The following is a 24,471-nucleotide window of genomic DNA, read 5'->3' on the forward strand; positions in this document are numbered from 1 at the left end:
ATTTCCTGAAAACATGTCAACACAGAATTTGAGCAAGAATGTCTTTCATTTCCAAAACATTTGTAAAAGACCATAAATCATAGAGTTACCGCATTGTTTCCTCTCAATACAGTACTGCAGGGATGATGTATTTTTGGAGGCTCACCCAGAAGTCCCTGCACTTCCTGGTTCATAGGTGTAAAAGGCAATGGGATTTTTGTAATTTCAGTTAAATGCATGAAATAACATGTTTAAAAGTTTATGATTTTCATAAAACACTTCAACAGTCATAAAAGTGGTCCTCATGTGTGAAGATCATCTTGCTGAACACAAACTTTGCTGTTTCATAAACATTTGTTAACCACAGACCTTATTTCATGCACTTAACCCAAATCCCCATACTAAAATCACATTCAGTTTTACATGTGGAAGCGCGTCCAGGTCCTCCGAGCTCATTCCTGTGGAACTCGCTATGAACATTTTGGCCGATACGATAATAACCTAGATTAACATCAGTCGATATGGATACGACTGCCTGTGCATCCAAAAACAAAACAAACAGGAGGGACAAACCTGAGGGAGACTTTGTTACACACAGACCAAACACGTCAAGTGAAAGGTCAAGAAAAGCTTTCCATGTTGTCAGACACATAAGAACAATGTGATGCTCTCACTCAATACTGCACCCATTTAAAAAAACTCTTCCCCCGATTAGCCACAAAGACAAAGAGTTAGGAAAAAAGCGGCAGGTTGAAAAAGACAGAAATTCTCCTTAAAGTGGAGAAAGTCAAGATCTCTACTTCCTGTATTCAAGACATTTAAAATCTTTTCAGGCCTTCAGTTTAGATCAGCGGTTTTCAAAGTGTGGGAGTGTGAGCTTTCCCTCAGAGAACATTATAGACAAGCCCCCCCCCCCCCACCACCCACCAACACTGCATCAATCCTTTACATGATAGATAGATAGATAGATAGATAGATAGATATATCTTTATTTTTGTGTCACTCCTCAACAAACAAATATGGTATAAAAAACAGCAAAAAGTGCATTAAAAAGTTGGGGACCACTCACATGGAGTTGTGAGACACAATACAATTCAGAACAATAAAAGATAAAAACATACATACAAGTACTATTACACAGAAAATACAGTTGGCAATACAATTATGTAAAAGGAAGGGGCAGTTTATTGGGCGGTGCTCATGAAGGCTACTCTTCTTTTTAGGATGAGGTGGCAGGCCTTGGCACATTCATTTATACCGTGTTCACCAGCTAAAATTTTACGCAATTTATTTATGTCATCAAGGTCATTAAAATTCTCGTAGTGTTTTGATAGAAAAATAAAAAGATCAGCGCGAATGTCGTTGTAAAGTTCACAGTGTAATAGAACGTGGGCTTCAGATTCAATAGAATACATTACATATACATTACATGTGAGCTCGCGGAGTCGCAGCAATAATCTGAGCTGAAGGGGATGATCACTTTTATAGCCTGGCAGGGGAGCATCGTCGCATCGGGAACAATCAGGTTAGTATTCATCTGTTTTCTGCTCGCACCAGATGCTGTCTTCTCTCTCTCACTGTAGGTATTAAATATCGTTTCATTGACATTTTGACCCATGACATGAAGGTAGCTAGAGTAAAAAATAAATAAAAAATTATTCTCTCTGATTTTCCCCCCTCACGCCGCGCCTCCCCTCAAGTTGTCCCCGCGCCTCACACTTTGAAAAACGTCTGGTTTAGACGATAATTTCAGACTTTCAGGAGCCACAGACACTCTGAAAAATGACTCGACACAGACACAAACACATACATGTACCTATTTAATAAAAACAAATCAAATCCATAGCAGGTGAATGAGGCCTACAGAGAGGAGTTCCTGAGCATTTGAGCTGAAGCAGCTTGGAGCTTCAACTTCAGTTCAGCTTCAAACACCATCAGGACTTTGACAGTCAGTCATCATCAGTCCAACGCGCACAAATATCCACAGCTGTAACCAGACTGTCAAGCTGCTTTTCCACCACAGGTGTAGTTCCTCTAAATGCCACTTGAGGCAGGACTCGGAGTCGGAAGTGACGTTCCCATTCACCCCCATGTTAAAATGCCCCACTTTGTAACAGTGATTAAGCATCTTCAGCCTGATCATTTCACCTTTCATAACAAATGCAGGCAGATACATTTTGATAGAACTCCCCCGTTTAGAGTAAAATAGACGATTAGGGGGTGATTGACAGGTCGCCTGTAGGTGGAGCTTCGGCTCTGGGACCCCCCCCCCACTTCCCATCTTGTGCTGTCTCGCAAGGACTCCAAGATGGCGACACAACACTTTGCTGCAAAACGTGAGTCCAAAAAATGGTGGATGGTTTTGTCTATATTATTTAGGTCATTGGTCATTGGGCAAACCCCGGGCGAGCCCACTGATTGGCCTCTTGCCTCAGGCCTGCGGGTGCTGCAGTTGCTTCGGCGGCAGCTTGCGGCGGTCCTTCCCGGCGTTCCTCTTCCTCTTCTTGCTCAGGAAGTTCTCCAGCTTGCCGCTCTGCTTCAGCTTGCTGTATTTCTCCGCCAGCTGCAACTTCCTCTTGTCAGCTGGTGAACGTGCAGAGAGAGAAGGAGGGAGAAGGAGAGTTCAGCAGATTCAAGCGATTTGGAAAACAGATTTTTCCACCCATTTGAAACCACTAACAACCAATATGGAATCATCCCTCTCCTCCGTCCCAAAAAAAAAAAAAATTATGAGCGTTTTAAACAATTTACGTAAAATCATTTCTAGATTTGCTCTCTCATAACGCTGTAGCAGCTCTCTATCCTTAAATATTCAAAATACTTTTTCTTAGTACATTTTACAGTTTAGTAGTAATATCATTCAGTTTTCTGTGGTGATGCACAGATATATCGGTTGAATATCGGAAATGGATTTTTTTAAAAAAATCAGTTCATTGGCCGATAAGATTAAATCCACCGATGGCAGTGGCCGATACTCATTACATTACATTACGTCATTTGGAAGACGCCTTTATCCAAAGCAACTTACAATATCACATTTTGTCAACAATAGAGAAATCAACTATGCAACAGAATCAGACAGCTACAACTTTTTGAAGGAATAGACTAGCAGTTGTAGGAATTAGTTTGACAAGGAATAAGTAACATTAATTGGATTATTTCTATTCACGATTGATGGATCAAGGAAGTTCTATATAATATGAATCTAGAGAAACTTAAGATTCTCTCTCAGAGGCTCGATAAAAACATTTAAAAAGACTTGGAACCCTTTCCTAGAATATATTGACCTACTCGACATTTCCTCAGACATGGAAGAAGAGTGGACATCATCATTTATCTTTCATAACAGGTTATTTTGTGACACCTGAGAGACTATGAGTAATATGTTTGTTTCGTATCAAGATAAATGGTCTGCTGACTTCTGGTATAAACCAAAACTAAGAACCTGTCGTCTCATAAAAGACAGTTACTGTGTAGAACCCTATGTGAGGTTTGATTTGAACAGACAAAAAAGATCTCTGTGTGCTCAGTTAACTCTGGAACTCTTCCCTTTGCTCTAGAGATTAGAGACTGGTAAGTTTAATGCAACCGCTGAAGAATATAGACTCTGTTCACTATATGAATTATGTGAAATTTAAAATAAGATGTTTTATTGTACGGCAAGGGGCGTACGCTTTAGTAAAATGTCCTCTATTTACAGTATGTTGACTTTTTCTGAGCTGGACGATTATGAGAAATTTGAGTTTTGTTTTAAAGGGAACCTTCCTCACAGCAAATTTTAGTTAGCAAAGACAGAATTTCTTGTTTATAAAGTGATGTTTTGATCTGTATTGTTGTCTGAGCACTATGCTAACTTGTTTACAAAGTGATGTATTGATCTGTATTGTTGTCTGAGCACTATAGGCTCAGGCTATAGGCAGGCTATAGGCAAGCTAACGGCAGGCTATCGGTATCGGCCGACTGTAAAACATAAATAAAGAGAACAGTTTGTACTCACACTTCTTGAGGAAGAAAGGTTGGAGTCCCTGTGCTGCCAGCGCCCTCTGCTGTCTCTTCAGAGCAAGCTCTCTCTCTCTCTGCTGCTCCTGGCTCTGCCTCGCTCGCTCCTGGTTTTCCTGCAGACAGAGGTTCATGGATCATCACACCTTCAGCTCACATTTCTCTCTGCATACCGTGTGCTTCAGATCCTTTTCATGCTTTGCCTTCATATAAACGTCCCCCTTTTCTCCCCAAGTAAGGCTGCATTCACACAGGATCCAGCGCTCTGCATTGCCCACCCCCACGCTCCATTCATAGTCAATGGGGGTAGGTAGTCCGTCAGGCTCCGGCAGTGGGTGAAGCAGGGGGGTGCGTGAAAAACACACAGAGGTCGTACTGTACGACAAGAGTGTGATCCAACTTTGGGGGGATGCAACCCGACGTCACGCTGCAGCTAGTCTCACGTAGTCAGACCCACCGTCGATGTCAGCAAGCTTCCAGCGACAGAGGGTCTGAATCACAAGTCTCTGAATTAGGGATGTTCATCTATTATCGAAAATCGATAATTGATCGTTAAGGAATGGAATCGATCATGTGGAATTTTTATCGATTATTGTTATTATTATTATTATTATTTTTTGTGGACTAGGTTTGGGTGGAATTCGTTCCTCCTCGCCCCACTCCATTGCACAGCCGACTAACGTGAGGTGGAGCTTCATATAGTCTCTAGTTTTCTGGCTGGGCACGGGCCTTTGTGCCAACAAAACTGTTTTAAACATGGGGAATTCACACCGGCATGCGCCGGGGACAGCAGAGTGTTGGAGAGGAGACACATTGAAATAAAGAGTTCATTGAGGAGAACACGTTGTCTTTCGTATTTTCTGCCATAGGCATTCATTTTGTTAACACGTTCACTGCCGTGGACGAGATATCTCGTCAAGCAGAAACCAACGGTTGACTGCCAATGACGAGATATCTCGTCCAAATTTTTTTTTTTTTTTTTTTGACGGTGGGACGTTGATCAACCCCTTTTACATCTCCTATTAAAATATGGGAGGTATTGAATGTGTATAATCTATTTTACCGACCCACTAAGTGGCGACAGTGCTCTCCAGACGAGAGAAAGCCAAGCAAAAACAGCCACGTGAGGAAGCCATTCTCATGAAAATGGATTGGCGAAAACGCTTTCGCTTTCGCGCAGGGAGCTGGCGGTGGGGGATTGCAAATTTGCATAATAGATTATGGGTGCAACACACTTTGAAACACGCAGCATAAATAAGACCAGAATCGCAAAAGCTTCATCAAAGCTCTCAACCGAAACCCCAAGAAACGAGCGAGCCCATCCAGACTCGCCCAAAGAGCGGCCGCCAGCAGACAGGCAGCAGCAGCAGCAGAAACTCGCTTGTGACACGCCCGCTGCAGAGCCAGGGAGGCAGGAGGAGAACACACACGGAGGGAGGAGTTTGAAGGAGAGGGGGGTTTCCTGCTGTTATGGAGGAAATTACTGTTCAAAACTATTGTTTAGATGTCTGACGTCTTACTGATGCCAAAAATGAATGGCTAAAGTGACTGTTCTATCGAATTTCACAAAAAGCCATTTATCTCAGCTTAAATTTTCAGACGCTGAAACCATGCTGTATTCAAGTGCTAATGCCTACATAACTACTAACTCTACAAACTAACTCTTTTAGACAGAGAAAGCACACATTCTATTAGTTCTTTTGAGATATTTTGTGTTCACAAAATCTTAGCAGAAAATAATCCTCGGCTCTTGAAAGATGAGCCAGAATCCTAAAAAAAAAACCTTGGCAGAAGCTACCTACAGTAAAAAAAAAACGCCTGGCAGTGAATGTGTTAAAATATATATATATATATATATAATTATTAATATGATCGATAATCGATAATTGATCGTTCATTTTCCCGATTTTCGATTATGGAAATTTTTCAAAAATGACCATCCCTACTCTGAATCACATGAGACATCCGGCGCTCTGGTCAGATGCTGGACGCAAAATCTGCTTGGCTGAGCTGTGACGGAAGTTACGTCATACAGCCAGTCATACTGTACAGCGTGCCTCCCATACTACACTCCGTTCAGTGGAACACCGTGAAGAGAGAAGAGATAAAAGGAGCGACCAAAAAGTAGCGATAAGCTGTCTTGCAGGATCGTAGTTTATCTCTATTGTCTGAACGGAATGATTTTGGAGCAAAGGAGGCAGCCAAAGTCCGTGTGTCCATCTGGCTTCTTTTCAGTAAGCTTCTGTGTCTTTTTTCAGTTGTTTCCAATGAGGAGAGAGCGTATGCGAGCGCACACGGACGTCTAGAGAAAGTGCGCTGCGCCCAGCGTCTATTTTCACAGCGCTCCGGCGTTTTTGTGCGCCGGCTCCCAGCGCTTCCAGCTGAAAATATTGTAACTTTCCAGAAAGACGCTGGTGTCGGGTGCGCCTTTTCAGGCAACTAATCATATGGAGAAACTATCCCAACAGAGACAGAAAGGCTCAATTGTGGGAGCAGATTGGCTAGACACTTAATATTTCTGGTGAGTGTTGAGCTAAATCACTGTATGTGTGTTGTTAGCTAATGTTAGCTGTCAGCTATCAAGCTAGCTACCGCACTGAGCTAACGATACTTTCAGACTGCTTCCTTGCATATTGTCCGCTAAGATCAGCGCTCCCAGCGTACTTCCAGCGTTTAACCGTCAGAAAAAGACGCTAGATGGACACACGGCAAAAGTTTGCAGTTTTAGTCGGCGTGGTGGTGGCCATTTCAATGTTTTCACTCGGGGTCTATTTGGCTGTTCCACACATTCTGAATGCACCGCTCACGAGGTCCGTGGTTGGTCAATTCATATGTCTGTCACGCATGCTTTTTTTTGTCTTGGGGGGGTGGGCGTTAAGCACTTTTGAGAGTTGTGCTCCAGACGTAGATATCGTCTGGCCAAGCTAGACCACACACAGCTCTACTATGTTTCAACTCTCATCTTATTTCTTCTCCTCTCAAACGCACTGCAGATTTATGCCTCCGCCATTAGTTCATTCTTGAGTCCAAATCGCCATTTGAGGCAAATTGGAAGAAATTCCATCAAGGCGCTCCTGAGATGTTGCGTTACAGAGCTTGGAAATTGGGTGTGTGAGGTCACAGTGACCTTGAGACTTTGACCTTTAACCATCAAAATCTAATCAGTTCATCCTTGAGTCCAAGTCGATGTTTGAGGCAAATTTGATGAAACTCCGTCAAGGCATTCCTGAGATATCGCGTTAACAAGCTTGAAAATGGCGATCGAGAGGTCACAGTGACCTCTCGAACATGGGACGGACAACCCGGATCCATAATGCCTCTGTCCTGGCTATCGCCGGCGGAGGGATAAAAAGAGAGAAATGATACTAAAGCTACAAAATAGCCTACAGCCTTTTTAAAAACATCTTTTCCTGGTTCGCTCGCACACTCGGGGAAGGGGCAGAAAGGGGGGGTGAAGTGAGACCCGCCCACCCTGACGTACTACAGCTGCACTGCACGCAGCGGCCACTGGGGAGCGCTGGATCCTGCCTGAAAGCAGCCTAAGGGCTTGTGTCCATATAGCTTCTTTTTCTGAGCTCCAGCGCCCTTTCCTCATTGAAAGCAACGGGATGCGTCCGCAAGGTGCAGAAAAGGCATCTGCTCCAGAAAAACACTAACCTGACTCTGCCAGATGGGGGCGGTATTGTAACAACTCCGCCCCCATCTGGCAGAGTCAGGTTAGAAAAACACTGCACGTCAGAGCAGAGGAGCGCTTTCTAAAGCTGAGAAATGTTAAAAGCGCCGGGTGACATGAAGAGCCTTTTCCAGCAGGGCGATGGAGAAATAAGATGTTGCAGTCTAATAATTGAATTAATGTTCCTGTAACAACAATCATAAAGGCACTATGGAATACATGTATTGTAAATATCTGCCATCTGGTAAAAGCCTTATGCCAGGATCAGACTACACGATATTTTTTGTCGTTCACGATGTCACCATGTCAGACGAGGCCATCATACTGCCATAAATTCGTGACATGTCTTGGTCGGGAGACTGGCCACACTACAAGTGTATTCTCGCTTAACACCGACAGAGCATCGTATGCCACCGTCATCACGTCGTCTGCTGTCGTCAGCGAGTTCACAGGTCGTCGGGGAGGCGGACCTGTGAACGAAATCTCCCAGCATGCATTGAGGCCACTACATTGACAAGAAATAGCAACCAAATCAGCCTAAATAGGCTAAAGTGGTAGATAGAAATAATGTTTATGTTAGCACAACATGCAATTGTAAAACATTTCAATATTGGGCAAAATAAAACATTGAAATCCAAACACAACCCTATGTGAAACATGTATGTAATCCAGGTGCTATATATATCCCTTGCAGAATTAACGTTATTTGGATGAGTGACAGGCTTTACTGTGATGCACTGTGATGTCCGCTCCAGCCTCCAACTTACTTCATGTGCACGCCCACTATTTTCTTGCCAGCTGCTGCGAGACGAGAAGGAAGAGAAACGAACATGCAGCCGACTCTGCTGAGCTCATGTTATTTGTAGTGAGCAATGCCCATTGCCCAGGCGTTTAAACGCAAATTAAAACACCCTGGCCTTTTTTATCTCTTTTATTCTTTTGAGCGGAGCGGTGAGTGCGAGCGGGTGAAATCTGTATCGAGCGGGGAGCGGTCTCCCCAGGACCTGATACCTGTCTTCCGGGGTGTCACACTAGGCGAAACCATGTCCAAAAGACTGACATGCCAGTCTTTTCGTCAGGGCGTCGTGAGGCGTCCTAGACGTCCCGACTGGTCCCGACGCTGGTCTTTGATTATGTCACACTACAAGAGGTGAAGACGGCCGATCGTCGTCCCCGACGGTCATATTCGGGCCCGACGCTGAAAATCTGTCGCGCACGACCAAATCGGTCTAATATCGGGCTGAATTCGTGTAGTCTGAACCAGGCATTACTTGTTCTACAACAATGTCTTGTTAGTAACATTACTGCTAGAAGTGCTAACGTTACGTTAACCAGGTAGTAAGCTAGCAGGTCTGCACCACTTACTTCTCACCTGGGGGTGATTTTTTTTAAATGTTGCTATGCACATTGCCTATATATACACATTATACTATAGTGTTGTATTATATATATGATATATCATTAGCAATATATATATGGGGTTATTCCTAATAAATAATTTCAATACATTGCCTAGAGGGATGGAATAAAAATTACAGATTCTTTGGAGATTAAAATTTTGATGGGGAGTCATATGGCACACTGATAAATAATAAAATGATAAAACGGCACTTCATATCGAAAAGGTTGCCAATCGGCGAGCCCTGATCGAGTGTGAACTTTCTCCTGTTAGAACCACATGGAAAAGATCACAGCTGACAACGTTCTCTGTTCTAAAGAGGAACTCGGGAACGTTCACTCTGAGGACATGTTAAATCACACACTTTGTACTTTGAGATTTTTACAGCGGTAATTTGAGCTCTACTGTAGTAAAATATCAGCGGTAATTTGAGCTCTACTGCAGTAAAACATCAGCAAGGTAACAGTACTTGTCCTACAGTAGGACAGTCTGTTGTGTCTCCTCACCATCCTCTTCAGCAGTGTCTGGAGCTTCTCTTTCCTCTGCTCGTTTCTCTTGGTCCTCTTCAGCTTCTTCTGGACCATCTGTAGAGCAACACACACAGATCTTATCTTCTCATATTGTCTCTCTCTGCTGAGCCACTGGCTTCAACAACTTACAACTCCTTCCTCACTTTATTTATCAATGGAAGCGTTTCTGCTCAAAATTGATGTGTTTGTTTTTCAGCATTTTTTCTCTCTCACCTCTTTCTCTCGATGTTTGATGTCATTGATGAACTTATAGGTCTTCTCAAAGATTTCAGGCTTGTATTCTCCCGACAGGTCGTCGAATCGAGGATCTCTGGAGACCTGCAGAGAGAAAACACTGTTCACAACAAAATGGATTCATTTGCAGTTTGCAGGCAAAAATACAATACAAATAAAACAAGTCAGTTAGTTGATCAGACAGATGATATAACACTGCCTGCTGCAGACTGGTGGCTCTGCTCGCCCTGGTGGATAAATGCAGTTTTACCTCAGACATGCTGCGGGCAGCTGCTGGACGTGTGTGTGCTGTGAGTAGAAAGCTGCTGTAGGCCGAAGTCCTGTGTCAGCATGTGTGTGTTGTGTCTGTCTGTCTGTCAGAGTGTGTTTTGTTGTGTGTCTGTGTGTCAGTAGGCTCTTTCACACCGGCCTTGAAAGCCGAAAAATGCACGGAAAATAGGATTCGCGCCTCAGATGTGAAAGTCGTGAACGCGCGTTGGTGGATAATTGTTTTACGCCTTTGTCGCGCCACAGTAGGTAGTAACAGCGCCGGGTTACCTGGCAACCCTCCTCCACTTGAAAGCGTCGGCGTCGTCGCAGCGAGCCGGAAAAGGTGTGAATGGTCAGCTCATTCATAAAAAAATGACAGGGGAAATCACCTCATGTATCAAGAAAGTGCACGACTGAAAGTAAAAAAAGTAGCCTATACAATCATGACTGCAGGGACGCCAGGAGGAATGCTCCGTGCGGTTAGGCTTTATGCGCAAACGATTTTGACATTAGTAGGTAAAATTAACGGATATAATAATAAGCTTCAGAGGGCTATAGCTGTCTGTGGCGAGTTGGTCTGAGGATATTCCCTCTCGAAATCAGCTCTGTGCATTCCCTTACAAAAGCTACTAACTTTAAGTAGTCATGTGCATTTATAGCCTATACTATTCCCCCGACGAACGTTATGCAGACTGCAGCTGTTTGATATGCGGGCGTCGTCTTTCAGAACGGCCCCTAATTAGGCTACTTGATGGGAATAATTTGCTTTACACAAAAATGGAACCAAAAGATAAGAATTAGCCTTGTACCTAATAGGCTACATGATGGTGCATGATGCATCCATGAAGTCGATCAGATGAATATTGAAAGCCTGGTTACCATGCTGCATGTGGACAACACATTACACAAGGAATTACACCATGACACCATATCCATCTGCTTAGTCAGTGAATTTACTTCTATGAAATATGTTGTATAAATAAAGTTGGCTTTCCTTGAATGCAATTCATGCAACACTTCACTGCCAGAAAGTCGGCAGATGCACTCCGTGGCGGAGCCCGTTTTGATATTAAGGCGAGTCCGCCCACCATGCGAGTGGTGCTCGCCTTTCAATCCGGGAGCAGGGGATTTCACCTGAAAGTACACTGCAGGACGGGAATGTGGCCGTGCTGCTTGGCTCTGTGTGAAAGCAATTTCTGTGGCGAGGCTGCGGGCTTTGCGGGACTCCTAAAACTGCAATTTTGCGCGATCTGTGTGTGAAACAGCCTAGTGTGTGTGTGTCAGAGTGTGTTGTGTTGTGTGTCTGTGTGTCAGTGTGTGTGTCAGAGTATGTGTTGTGTTGTGTTGTGTGTGTCTGTTGTGTGGTGTGTGTCAATGTGTGTTGTGTTGTGTGTTAGGGTGTGTGTGTTGCTTCAGACTCACAGTTTTCTTGATAGGAACAACCTGCCTGAGGAACTTAGTGGGTCTCTTGGATGAAATCTCCATCGGCCTGAACAGAGAAACACCGTTAGCATGTTGAGAATGTTAGCATGTTGAGACTGTTAGCATGTTCAGACCGTTAGCATGTTCAGACCGTTAGCATGTTCAGACCGTTAGCATGTTCAGACTGTTAGGATTAGTGCTGCAATGGATCACAGTTGATGCGTGATTCGTACGGATCAGCCCCCACGGTTCGGCACGCATGTGAACCGCGGATTAATTGCAAATTTAACCATCAGTGTGAAATACAGTTTAACTGCCGCTGTTCCTTTCTAAAGTAACAATTGACATTAGGGATTTGGGGGGGGGGAGCACATTTTTGAAATTCTTTAAAACCGTCACAAGTCGCGAACGCGAAGCTTTCCGGAAATTTTCACTTAACATGTCGTCAATACCACATGAGAGGGCCATTCATATGGACTCATGGTAAACACAATCCCATGTGAAGGTCCATGAGATCCCTTACCGGTTCTTGTTGAGTCGTTTCTTCTTCTTGTCCTTCTGAAGCGTCTTGTTGGAGCTGTACGCTATCTCATTATAGACTTTGGTCCCCAGTTTGTTCTGTAGCTTCATGACGTCTTCAAACGACATGGAGGAAAGTTCTGGAAGGAGTCAAGAAAAGTTGCGTTCAGAACTTCAATGAACTACTATTATGTGGGCAACGGCATTAAACATCACTGTAGTGCTTAAAAAATGTGACTGATATTCATGTGACGCACTGAGCATCTCCTAAACAAACCAGGCATCATGACAGCAGGTTGAAATGGACTCAGGTATCGATTTTAGTACAGGTTTAAAATTGAATTATAAATACATTTTTGAAATTCTAACCGTGTGCTTTGTCAGCTAAGTTGAGGTGCCGTCTCCTAATGTGGCAGCAAGCTGTTTTTGGTCCAGCAAACAATAAGCTGGTGAGCTAAAGTTAGCTAGCTCACGAGCTAACAACTAGCACAACTAGCTCAATCAGGTTCATTATGACTTTGTTCAAATTATCGTTTTTGTTTCTTTTAAATCAGACGAATGCGTAGTAGATTTTCTTTTGTTAGGTAAAAAAAAAGCTAAATGACAGAGCACTCGTATAAATAGGTCACAACTCGTCACCATGCACTCTGATTTCTATCATGGTTGATTGTACTCACCTGACCCGTTTTCCTCTCCGCCAATTGGTGGAGAGTTGTGACCTATTTATATGAGTGCTCTGTAATTTCCTGCTTCATTCTGAGGAAGGTCGTGAGACCGAAACGTCAAAATAAATCTACTCAAGATTCAAGATTCAAGATTCAAGATTTTTATTGTCACTTCGTAGTACAAGTATCACGTGTGAAATTCTTGTGCTGTAGGCGGAGATTCCAACAGCAGTGTGCATACTCTACTTTTTGTGTGGATGTGCTGCGCTCTACTTTGTATCAGCATCAATTGCCATAACGCCGAAGCTGCAGCTACACTCACCTTTCTTAATGTCGTCTTTGGTCTGGATTTCATCATCATCCTCCTCCTCCTCATCGCCTTCGCTGTCACCATCCTCTTCCTCATCCCCATCAACCTCCTCTTCCTCACCTCCTTCAGACCCTTCCTCCTCCGCCAAGGTTTCTGCAAGTTCAATTTAAGACTTTTTAAGACCTTACAAAGACCATTATGATGGCAAATTAAGGCCTATTTCACGTCCATACTGGGGGGAAAAAAGTACAGATAGGATTTTTAGTGAGGACATTTTTAGCGATGTCAGAATCAGGGAACATTGAAACAGCACACCTATGTCTCTGATCAATTCTGACCAGGCTGCATAGTTTGCACGAGTGGTTATTGGTTCCATGTTAGTCAGGTTCACTGGAGGCAGGCTGCGGTGATAAGCTGTGCCATTGGCTCCGCCTCCGACCATTTCAGTCAGAGTGGCTCCCTGCAAGCTCTGCCATTGGCTCCGGCCGTTTCAGTCGGAGCGAACAACAACAATGCTAGTAGCGAGCTAGCAACCTACACGCTAAAAATGGCGAGCTTTGACGAAGATTTGGACTGTGCAATAAAGCAGGCCTCCTTGGTACCGTCGGTGGATGGATGTAAGAGCCATTTCGCCGCAGGGGCGTAGGCAGAAATTCAATTATGGGTGGGCCTGGATAAAATTGGGTGGGCCTGGATAAAATTGGTGGGGCAATTGCATGACGAAATTTTGCGCGGGAAGCTCGAAAAATTCCTAGATGTCATGAAGTCGTCATGCATTAGACTCTGGAGATGATGTGCCCTGCGTTTTTAAGCTACAAAACCATTAGCTAGCAAGGCAGCAGCAAGTTTGCCTCTAGAAAACAACCAATTAAAAAAAATAAGAAAAAAAAATTGGGGGTGGGCCAGGGCAAGAAGTGGGTGGGCCTGTGCCTACCCAGGCCCACCCGTAGAAACGCCCCTGTTTCCCCGCTAGACCAGAATGAGTGAAAGAGGAGCCAGACTCTCTCCTGCGCGGGTACAGCGCAGCGCAGGAGAGAGTCTGGCAAGCGAGGCTACTGCCATGTTGTTTTCGTGTTGTAGTTTTGTAACAGCGTGATCGGTACGAATTTAAAGGGATAGTTCAGACTTTTGGATGTGGGGTTGTATGAGGTGTGAATGGGGTCACGAGCAAAAAACCTAAAAAATAGGGGGAGAATTAACAAAATGACTCCATAATGCTCACCTGCCGTAATCCAAGTCTCCACAAGCCCTGAGATGCCAAGTTGACTTGAAAATATGTCATTTACACCCTGTTTTTAGCTGAAATCTGCACTGGAGCCAGGTTGTACTTACTGTACCCTGGTGGTTGTACTTCCAGCCCCTGGCTACAGTGCAGATTTCAGCTAAAACAGGTGTGTAACTGACATCCTTTCAAGTCAATTTGGCATCTCAGGGCTTGTGGGGGATTGTATTAGGCCAGCTGAACAGTATGGAGGCATTTTGTTTTGTTTTTCTGTTTTTCTTTTTAAATTTTTGCTCGTGACCCCGTTCACACTCAGCAGACCGCTTTACTTGCCTGACACAGTTGTGGATTTGACTCTTCTTGAGCAGATGAGGAACTGAGTTTGAGTTGACGATTCAGTCTGAATATCAGAGTTTAAACACACAGTCCCAAATTTCCTATGCGTTTTTTTTTATCTGCCATCCGAAAAAAGATCATCACGCACAGAAAACCTTGCACACTTCTGAGTCCGATGCGTTTTATTATTATGTTCATTGTTCTATTTGCAATACGAAACAAATAGTCTCTCCTGTATCCACGTTACAACATGACTGACAGGCAGCAGCGGTGATGTGGAATGGAGAAGGCAGCAAGTCGGGGAAAATGTTATCATACTGGACACAGGGCTCCATCACTGCTCACTTTCACCTAGGGGCTGAGCGATATGGCAAAAATATCATATCACGATTTTTTCAGGCGGGATCACGATCCACGATCTTATCACGATTCTTTTTCATATTGGTTTTTAAGACTATTTTGCAAGTTACTGAACAGTACAAGTACAAACTAATTTCAGGGTTCGTATGGTCATGAGAAACCCGGGAAAAGTCATGGAAATTTAAAATACAATTTGTTTTATAAATATTTTCATGTCGTTCATTTCCGCTGAGTTTACAATAATTCATATGCTAAGAAATAATGTTCACAAGCATGCACATGCTCACTCTATCTATCTCTCTCTCTATGTATTGGTTATTGATATACTATTATTTCGGCTATACAGTAGGGTGAATACGAGGCAGGATGACAGCAGATTAAGAGCAATGCCTCGCATTTAAAATAACTTTGCACCATGAGTTCCACTCTATCTGCCTGTCTGTCTCTCTACCCGCATGTTTGTTTAGTGTGCGTGTGTGTTGTAAAGAGGTTTCATTTGCGTTCAGGTCATTTTCATCGCCGTTCATTTTAACGAGCAGAGCGTGTGTTTAGGCTATTTTTATTTTTTCAACTATCGTCCCGGCTCCGTCCCCAAATTAATTTTCATCATCCCCGACGCTATTTTTAACGTCCCCGGGATGACGGGAGGTCCTGTCGAGCCCTGGTTAAGTGTGTATGTGTGTGTCAAACCAACTCCCCCCTCAGTGTTGTCGTCCTCCATGCTGCTCTGCTGCTGCATTTTGTGAAGTGAAAAGGGGGAGGGGAGGACAATTTTGGAAGCGTCTTTCAGACATAGAAATGCAACTGATAGAATGTGCACTGCATGTAGCGCGATTCCAACGATCTGTCTGGAAAGGCAGATCGTGGACCCATTCTAATCGTTAACTCATTCTCTGCCAAAGACGTACCCGGACGTACTTTTAACAATGGCGTTCTGTACCAAAGACGTACTCGGACGTACTTTCATGTTTTGGCTGTTTACATTACATCAGACACTTTCCCAGCCTGTGACATTGTTTCAAGTCAGACTGATAAAAGGAACCCGCTTCTCGGCTGGCGACGATGGCGAGGAAGACGCCAGCGTTTTTGTTATTGCTCCACGACGGAGCGCCATGGCGACGAAGGCTCCCCTTCACAGCGTTCTGGTCTGACACAGATGAATTGGAGGAGGAGAAATGAGTGCCACTTGGAGAGAGCGATGACGATGGTAAAAAGTAGCCTATTTTTTGTATCGCGTTTGAGATGAAATGATCACACACACAACATTCGAGTATAATTGTCACGCATTGTTTATAAGTTATGCCGCCGGCATGACTCGCTTCACGTTTCCTCTTGCCAGCTCTCCCTCTCAAGGGAGAGCTCCCTTCACACTCAAGGGAGGGGGAATCACATGGATACGTCAAACGCGTCAAACCGCGTCACACACCCGTCCCCAGCAACCAAGGCGAAACATGTGTCACATAAACATTTCAAAGTTTACAGCACTAACGTAGCTATTGTGTGATCTTCTGTGCTAACGTTAGTTATGAGAGGTAACGTGACAGCAGGTAACGTTACAGCACTCGTTATTCCTGTGTGTGTGTGTGTGTGTGTGTGTGTGAGAGAGAGAGTGTGTGAGTGTGACCACATAAGGGTTCGTTCCATTTGTTTATGCTTTTATCAAGCTAAGCTAAAAATCCACATGGCAACTGTAAAATACATTCTCTTATTTTTTATTTATTTATTTGGGAAAACAAATACTGTATATGTCTGATGTGTCACTGAGGCAAAAAATAAAAGGCTCAAAAGAGAGTTCTGCTTGAAACGGTGTCCTTCACTAAAAACCTATTTTTCCATATTTCTGTCCAAAGGAGGGCATTTTTAGTGAAAACAAGCTAACTTCCACTGCTTGTAACTAAACAAGGAAACATGGGAGAGTTTCAGTTTTTTACAAGGGGTAAGAAGAGAGTCTCTGCTTTATTGTGAGATATGTTGTGTAATTTTATTCCTAGCAGAGAATATTCTGTGGGTCCTGGAAGATCAGGAAATATGCTCAAAATCCTGGCACTGGGAGCACACAGACCGAAATGACCCTGGCAGAGAATGAGTTAACGATCTAAGATCGCCATATCGCCCACCCCTACGTTCACCTGCGTTCACCTCGCCAAGCCGGCTGTGCGCGGTGGCGGGTTGCTGCAGCACAGCTTCCCGGGGAGAGAGAGCAGAGAGAGAGGAGCCAGTGAGGTTGGGCGAGCCGCTCAGACTGGACTCCAGCCGAGCGGGACTCGGCCGCACCTCTGTCTCCACGGCTTATTTTTGACTTGCATGTGTGACAAACTGCGAGCTTTGTCTACTTCACACTGACGGTGAAAAGTTTCCACACCGAGGAAGGTATGCTGGCGTGTGTGTGGTGTGGTGGCTGCCTGTCTCGGTGCTTTGGTTCTGCGTGCACGTCACGTGAAAAAGACAGGGGGAGCCAACCGGCACACAGAATCGGATATGTAGACTGACCGGCGCAGGTCACCGGTCACGGCCGAGCAGCTGACAATCGGCTATTTCCGGTCACGTGCCGATCGATCGGTGCATCTCTATACCTCATACAACCCCACATCAAAAAACCACAACTATCGCTTTAAAAGCAAGACTGAAGTTAATGCAAATTTATAAAAGTAATGTTAACTTCATAATCCAATCCATTTTTAAGACATTTTAAGGCTTAGAATTCAGACGATAGGATTTTAGATTTGAAGACTTTAAGGACCTGCCGAAGCCCTGTCCTCTTCCTCACCTCCTTCAGACCCTTCCTTTTCATCTCCAACAGACCCTTGGTCCTCCTCCTCCTCCTCCTCATCGCTGCCCTCCTCCCCCTCCTCTCCGGGGCAGAGCTCCTCTCTCTCCTGGGCTCCTCCTCTTGCTCGCCCACTGAGCAGAGTGAAGTTTCTCTCCACGTCAGAGTCTTCATCCTCGCTGCTGCTCGTCATCCTCACAGCAGCAGCTGCCGCCATCTTCTCTTTCCCCTTCGTTGGAGCTTTCCGGGCTGCAGACGACATCGTCAGCTGGGGGAAGACACGAGGAGCCACAAGGGGTAGAGGTTCAAATCAAACAGATTCAGTGTTTCCCCTAGAAATGTTTTCAGGCCTGGAGGGATTTCGAAACGTACCCCAACCGCAACGGTGGAGACCCTCGCTGGCGACGCTAAACTTTTAGCTAACCTGTTCGCATCTATGTTCGCAATGGCATCCCAAGTATCATCATACTATTATGGGATGCGTTGCGAACAGTTGTATTATGGGATGTACGTTTCTCAGGCAACAACGACACACATTTTGGAACAGCGCCACACGCTGGCACAATGCTCCTGAAAGCAAAATGCTTATTGTTTTGAATGATTTGGCATCTTCTATTACCGTCACACTGTCAACACCAGTATTGTTGTATTATAATAATATGCCATAAAGGTTTATTGAAATTTTGGGGAGAGAAAAACAAGAATCTAATCGAAAAAAATAAAAAATAAAAATCTGGCCTGGCGGGGGCGTCGTTGGCCTGGCCTGTAGAATGGTAGGGGAAACACAGATTGAATCAATTCATAGTTTGTGAAATTCATTCAAGGAGACACAAAATCTTGTACAAAAAGTTGTATTATTATAGTTGCCTGGTTTGCTCAGGAGTCCCTGGAATGTTACAACATGATTATAAACATCATAATACTATAGCAGGCTATTATACATTTTATACAGGGTTTCCGCTAGGTTCAAAGCCCGGGAAGATTTTTTTTTACCTGTCAAATTTGAAACTTACTAGTTTCAATAATGATGCAAATGCAAATATATAATGCAAATCTTACAACGCCCCATTACCTCGCTGCTTCTCGAGGCCATGGAACGAGGAGCCAGGAAGCAGCCAGGAGAGAGGGGGAGAGCCAGTGAGCACTCAGTCCACAGTCCGTGATTAAATGCAAAGATATACTAACATTTATGGGCTGGCCATTTTAGCACCGGGAGCCATGTTGCAAAGATATACTAACATGTATGGGCTAGCTAGCCATTTTAGCCCTGGAAGCCATGTTGCAAAGATAGTAACATTTATGGGCTAGCGGCTAGCAAATAGTAGCCAGGTTAGCCCCGGTGGCCGCAAACATGCTGACATTTATGGGCTAGCCATGTTAGGCCCGGTAGCCACGTTGAAAAGATATACTAACATTTATGCGCTAGTCATTTTAGCCCCGGTAGCCATGTTGAAAACATATACTAAAATGTATGGGCTAGCCATGTTAGCCATGTTGCAAAGATATACTAACATTTATGGGCTCATTGGGCTAGCCATGTTAGCCACGACCAGAGGAGGCACCACATCAGCGACCAGGATATTGCATGTTTTGGTGAAGGGGTTCCTATATGAAGGAAACCCCTGGGAGGCACGGGGAGAACATGCAAACTCCACACAGAAAGGCCCTTTTGACGACCCCACCTGGGCGGCGGGCAGTCGAGGACATGCGGACGGGCACGCATTCCTTCAGCGCTCACAGCGTCCCAGGTGGGAATCCAGGACCTTCTAGCTGTGAGGCGACAGCGCTTACCACTCAGTCCCGGTAGCCATGTTGAAAGATATACTAACATTTATGGGCTAGCTATTTTAGCACCAGTAGCCATGTTGAAAATATTATATACTAATGTTTATTTATGGTCTAGCTATGTTAGCTCCGGTAGCCATGTTGAAAAGATATACTATCATTGATGGGCTAGCCATTTTAGCACCAGTAGCCATGTTGAAAAGATATACTAACCACTTTTAGCATTATATGTCCTTAATTCAAGTTTAATTTATATTTTGTACAGTTTGAGAAATTGAGGTTTCATACTTTTTTCAAACGTTATAATGGGACCCTATGGAGCCAGGAACTCAAGGCTGATAAAAAATAAAATGGTGTCATTTCGCCTATAGGGGGCGCTATAGCAACATCATTAAATACCTGTATCTCACAAACCATAAGAGCGACTGTTCCCAAATTGGGTACATAGGTTCATAGGGTACTCTTCTACTCTGGCCTAAGAAATTACACCGATTGACCTCACGGTGGCGCTATAGCTGCCCTCTTTACGTTTTGGTTCACAAGTTTGGAACCGTAGCTTCTACGATCAAAATTCTTTCTGTCCTGGTTTCCTTGGCTCCTTCCGCTTGTACTCACATAGGCAAACCCAATTCTCGCCCACAACTACTTAGCACACCCTAGCAACGATCTAGGAATGCCCTATACCGATCAGCCAAAAAACACCCTAGCAACCAGTTAATATACCCTTGCAACCGCTTAAACACGTCCTAGCTACACATTGCCGATTGGGACTGTATTTATACTGGATAGGAGGGTGGGGTCTAAGACAGGGGCATTGCAAGGGGGGCGGAGCGTCGCGCCACAGCAACTACACAACTCGTTTTTCCTTATTCCAGCAATCTCTACACAGCTTGTTTCCTACTTGCAAAGTATAGAGGGTATGCACACCCACTGGAACACGCCCCCTCAATCGGGAATGAGTGTCAAAATGAGTGTCAAATTCCTCCCTGAGCAGCAGGTGTCAGTTATCTAGGCTGATTACTGCATTCAAGCTCAGTCTTGCTGTGACTCAGTGGGCGTGACCCCACAATGACTTCTGCCTCTGTGACATCACATGCACACCCCTCAATAGAGAGCCGCAGGGATGACGTATTTTTGTAGGCTGAATGCGGAAGTCCCAAACTTCCTGGTTCTTCACTGTTTCTGTCTATGGGATTTTTGAATGGGTTTTTGGTGCAACAGGCGTAAGTCCATGGTCTTAACTAAGACCGACGTAGGAGTTACGACCAGGCATAGTTAAGACCAGTTAGTGCAACCGGCCCCAGGGCTGTTAGCATCGATGATTTCCGGACTCGTTACTGCGGCTCTCTATTGAAGGCAAGAGTTGTTTGTGTTTGACAACAGCCATTTTGGCATGAAAAAAAAGCCTCAATGACCAATGGGATAACAGCATAGAACCATGACAGCCAATCAGAGGTGTCTCTTTCAGACCAAAATGGCGGATTTGCTGTGCGCCGATGTTGCAATGGAACAAGCTATTAGAAACTTCTGTTCCTATCAATGTACGTTTTCTGCAACCACTGACGTAACCCCGTGACGTCCACTCGAAATTGGTCTATTATACTGTGCAAACGGCAAGCCATTTGTTGACGTTCATTCTGAATTATAGGCTAAAGCCTGGGATGCTATTTTTTAAACCTAGTAACGACAAGTGACATCTGACAGCTGCATGTATTATGAACCTCTTACGGTGCAGCCACATCTACGCGTCGTTTGGCGCGTGCTGACGCTGCTGCCCATCCACTTTGTATTGAACATGCTGCTCGACGCCTCGCAAAGCATGCTGGGAGACCAAGCGACGCGTAGCAGGCTTGTGAAGCGACAGTGGGCAACAGAAGGGGCGGGGTGGAGTTTGACAAAGTACAAAGCTAGTCAATTGAGCTCGTCCTAGGACCTACCCTACCCTTCCTGTCCTCTTCCACTTCCTCTCTAACACCAATTTTCAAAGAAGCAAAGTAAATCTAGCAGCAGCTAGCTTGGGAGCTAGCGTAACCGTGTCCTGCAACGGACACCTCCTTGCCTGTTTCGTCACGTCCGGGTCAGAGGTCTCCCGACGTGGTTTCCGGTACTTTAGCGGGCATTGCAGATGCTGGATCGCCGCTTTGTGAAAGTGGAACTAATTTATACATCTATATGTGTCAATATGTGGAATTTCATATGAATATGTGCATGGTAACATGTCAAATTACTTTAGGAAAGTGACTTTGATGACAGAAAGCCATAAGACGTGCTTGGGCGACGAGAGTTACTGATCTTTAAAGTTGCTAGCTTGCTAGCTAGCTAACGCTAGCTTTGTCTAAAACACAACAAGGCCAGCTAGGTGGCAATAATGCAGCAAAATGGGACTCAGCGACCACTACAAGCCACTCGCTTTGTTGACTATTACTGGCTTGCTAACCACTGGCTTGCTAACCAGCAGAGCCGCAGAGTGAGCTGTCCGTAACAGGACAAGAGCAGCTTCCAGTTAAGACGCCAGCGGTAGCGTCCTTTCCCCGACTCTGGTAAATCAAAGACACAACTAAAATAAATTATTTCAACGGTATGTTGCTAGAAAGAAGTTCGACTTAACGTTTTCGCCGTTAAACGACACGGAAACATGACATGATCATTGTAGCAGTGTTTGAAGCACAATTTTAACAGAAGTTTTGTAAAAATATTGTCCGATGCAGGACACGCTTCCGTTAGCTGCTGCTTCTGGATTTCCACGCCCACCAAGCGTCGAGTGTCAATACTGCCAACGGTGCAGCCACATCTACGCGACGTTTGACGCGGGCTGACGCTTGGCTGTATGGACGCTCGTCGCTTGGTGGGCGTGGAAATCCGGAAGCAGCAGCTAGCTTCCCAAGCTAGCTGCTGCTAGATTTACTTTGCTTCTTTGAAAACCCGCCCCCTCTGTTGCCCACTGTCGCTTCACGAGCCTGCTACGCTCGCTTGGTCTCCCAGCATGCTTTGCGAGGCGTCGAGCAGCATGTTCGAATACAAAGTGGTTGGGCAGCAGCGTAAAAGCTTCTGGCATACTCTTCGCGCCCAGCCAAGCGCATAGGGCGCACGGCGATTATGACGACATCGCACGGGGCGTGTCGGGGGGCGAGGCCTGAGCGCAGCGCGGCGCGTCCATGTAGATTTTTCTATCAGCGCGTCGGTTTTGCTGCCTGTGCCTGAGATCTCCGTGGTAGGCTATCAGCGGATATCTGCTGTGATTGAGTCCTCACCGTCGTAAAGTCGCCTTCAAAGCATGCTGTTCGATTATAACGAACTAGTTGTGTGGCTTAGCCTTCCCAAATGTGGAGGGGTCGTTTTTTATAATTTAATACATAGAATTGGGAACGTTACATTCAATTTCATTCAGACTGCCTGGAGCCTGGAGCTGCGCACTGAGTATGTTCTGTTTTGGCCCGCGCAGAGTGCGCGCGCCCTCCTCTGAGCCCCGCCTCCAGCGCGTGCGCGAAGAGTATGCCAGAAGCTTCAGCCCGCGTCAAACGACGCGTAGATGTGGCTGCACCGCAAGCGTCAGCCCGCGTCAAACGACGCGTAGATGTGGCTCCACCGTTACCGCGTGCGTGTGTTGTGCACACTGCATGTGTAGCCTGATGGTGAATTGTTTGGTAGCCTATATGCCTGATGGTGAATTGAGTCATGTACACGTCGTGATAAGTGCGTTACTGTGCGTATATCATTAGCCAAAATTTCACTCCAGTAATATCACACTGACACACCTTTTACGTTAGTTTTGGCGTTAAGTTGTGTTTATAGACCGGAAAGTACGTCTAGTCGCACTGTGGGGGAGACAGACGGAAGCTAGCTAAGCTAACGTAGCTAAGCACGGGGATGATGAACGTCTCTCTTACCCAGTTCCAGATTCACACGATGCTATAAAACCCTTGTTCCTTGATCTGAGGCTGTAGTCGTAGTCTTGAGTTCTGTTGTTTTCCTGAGCTCCATTAACGTTATCCGCGTGTTTGTTGCAGGCGTCAAGCTAGACAGAATAAGCAGCACACCACATGCCATCCGACCGGAACCTTCAAAATAAAACCCTTGCATTCTAGTTCTTTTTGGTGTTTTGCACTGGAACATATCACTTAAAGGACACACACGTTTTACTGGACATTTACACAGACACAATCCTACCCCCCATCATGTCACTTTAGGATTTAAACTACTTTGCACTTCATAATTTATAATTTGAGATTGTTTTCTGATTGCTACATATTCTGCTATTGATGATGATTGATCACTGCTCTGCATACTGATTAGGCTACTATAATCTTGTGTTTTTATGACTATGAGTCCGCTAAATAAAAAGTGATTGATTGATTAGAAATACAACTTCCCCATAGAAATATTGTTGTCATTGCATGAATTCGTAGATTAGATTTTTGTTGATTTTGTTTTGTTGTTCTGTGAATCTGTTACAGATCTGTTACACATTACAATAGCTTTTATTTTGAAGGAGAAAATCACAGCCAATTTGCTTCCTGTCATGCGCAGTTGCAGCGTTAACGAACGGAAACACAGTCCGCGGAAAAGAACAGACGAGTTGGCTTCCGCAATTTTCAAATGCTCTCGCCATACCGTCTGTACGTTATGCTGCCTTCCAGACAACTGGGACCTTCGGATTTTCTGGCCTCCTATTAGGAAAAGTGCGCTGGAACGGCACTCAAAGTGGGAGCTCCCACTTGAAAACTGGGAGAAAAAAATCTACCCCCACTAGGCTGGGAACCAGTTGTCTGACGTCACACAACAATGGCCGCAACATGGAGTATGTAGTCCAAAGTATTAAGTGCCTTAATAAAATGTATAATAGAGTCTGTTACATTATGTGTCATTGCTGCTCCTCATTTTCATTTAAATATGTAAGGATGGTGCTCTACTCGTTGTTAAGCTGTCTTGCTATTTGCTAAACAAAAAAAAGTTTGTCTCGGTCCGCCATGTTTCTTGGTTGCGTTTTGCCTTTGTGCTCTGGAATGCTTTGAAGGTGGGGGG

General features: G+C 44.8%; 1 protein-coding gene across 1 annotated transcript; it reads right to left on the reverse strand.

Annotated features, from left to right (window-relative positions):
* Positions 1-1,786: 1,786 nt before the first annotated feature.
* Positions 1,787-23,449, reverse strand: rrp36 (ribosomal RNA processing 36). Its single transcript, XM_083634775.1, has 9 exons — positions 23,337-23,449; positions 17,665-17,932; positions 12,992-13,132; positions 12,009-12,144; positions 11,486-11,552; positions 9,794-9,898; positions 9,557-9,634; positions 3,977-4,094; positions 1,787-2,562 (listed from the first exon to the last, which is right to left on the reverse strand). The coding sequence occupies exons 2-9, from the start codon at positions 17,924-17,926 to the stop codon at positions 2,411-2,413; spliced, it is 1,059 nt and encodes a 352-aa protein (XP_083490901.1). The 5' UTR covers positions 17,927-17,932; positions 23,337-23,449; the 3' UTR covers positions 1,787-2,410.
* Between the last annotated feature and the right edge of the window lie 1,022 nt (positions 23,450-24,471).

The sequence above is a fragment of the Poromitra crassiceps genome (genome assembly GCF_964638095.1).
Source record: "Poromitra crassiceps genome assembly, chromosome: 4".
Classification (NCBI taxonomy): domain Eukaryota; kingdom Metazoa; phylum Chordata; class Actinopteri; order Beryciformes; family Melamphaidae; genus Poromitra; species Poromitra crassiceps.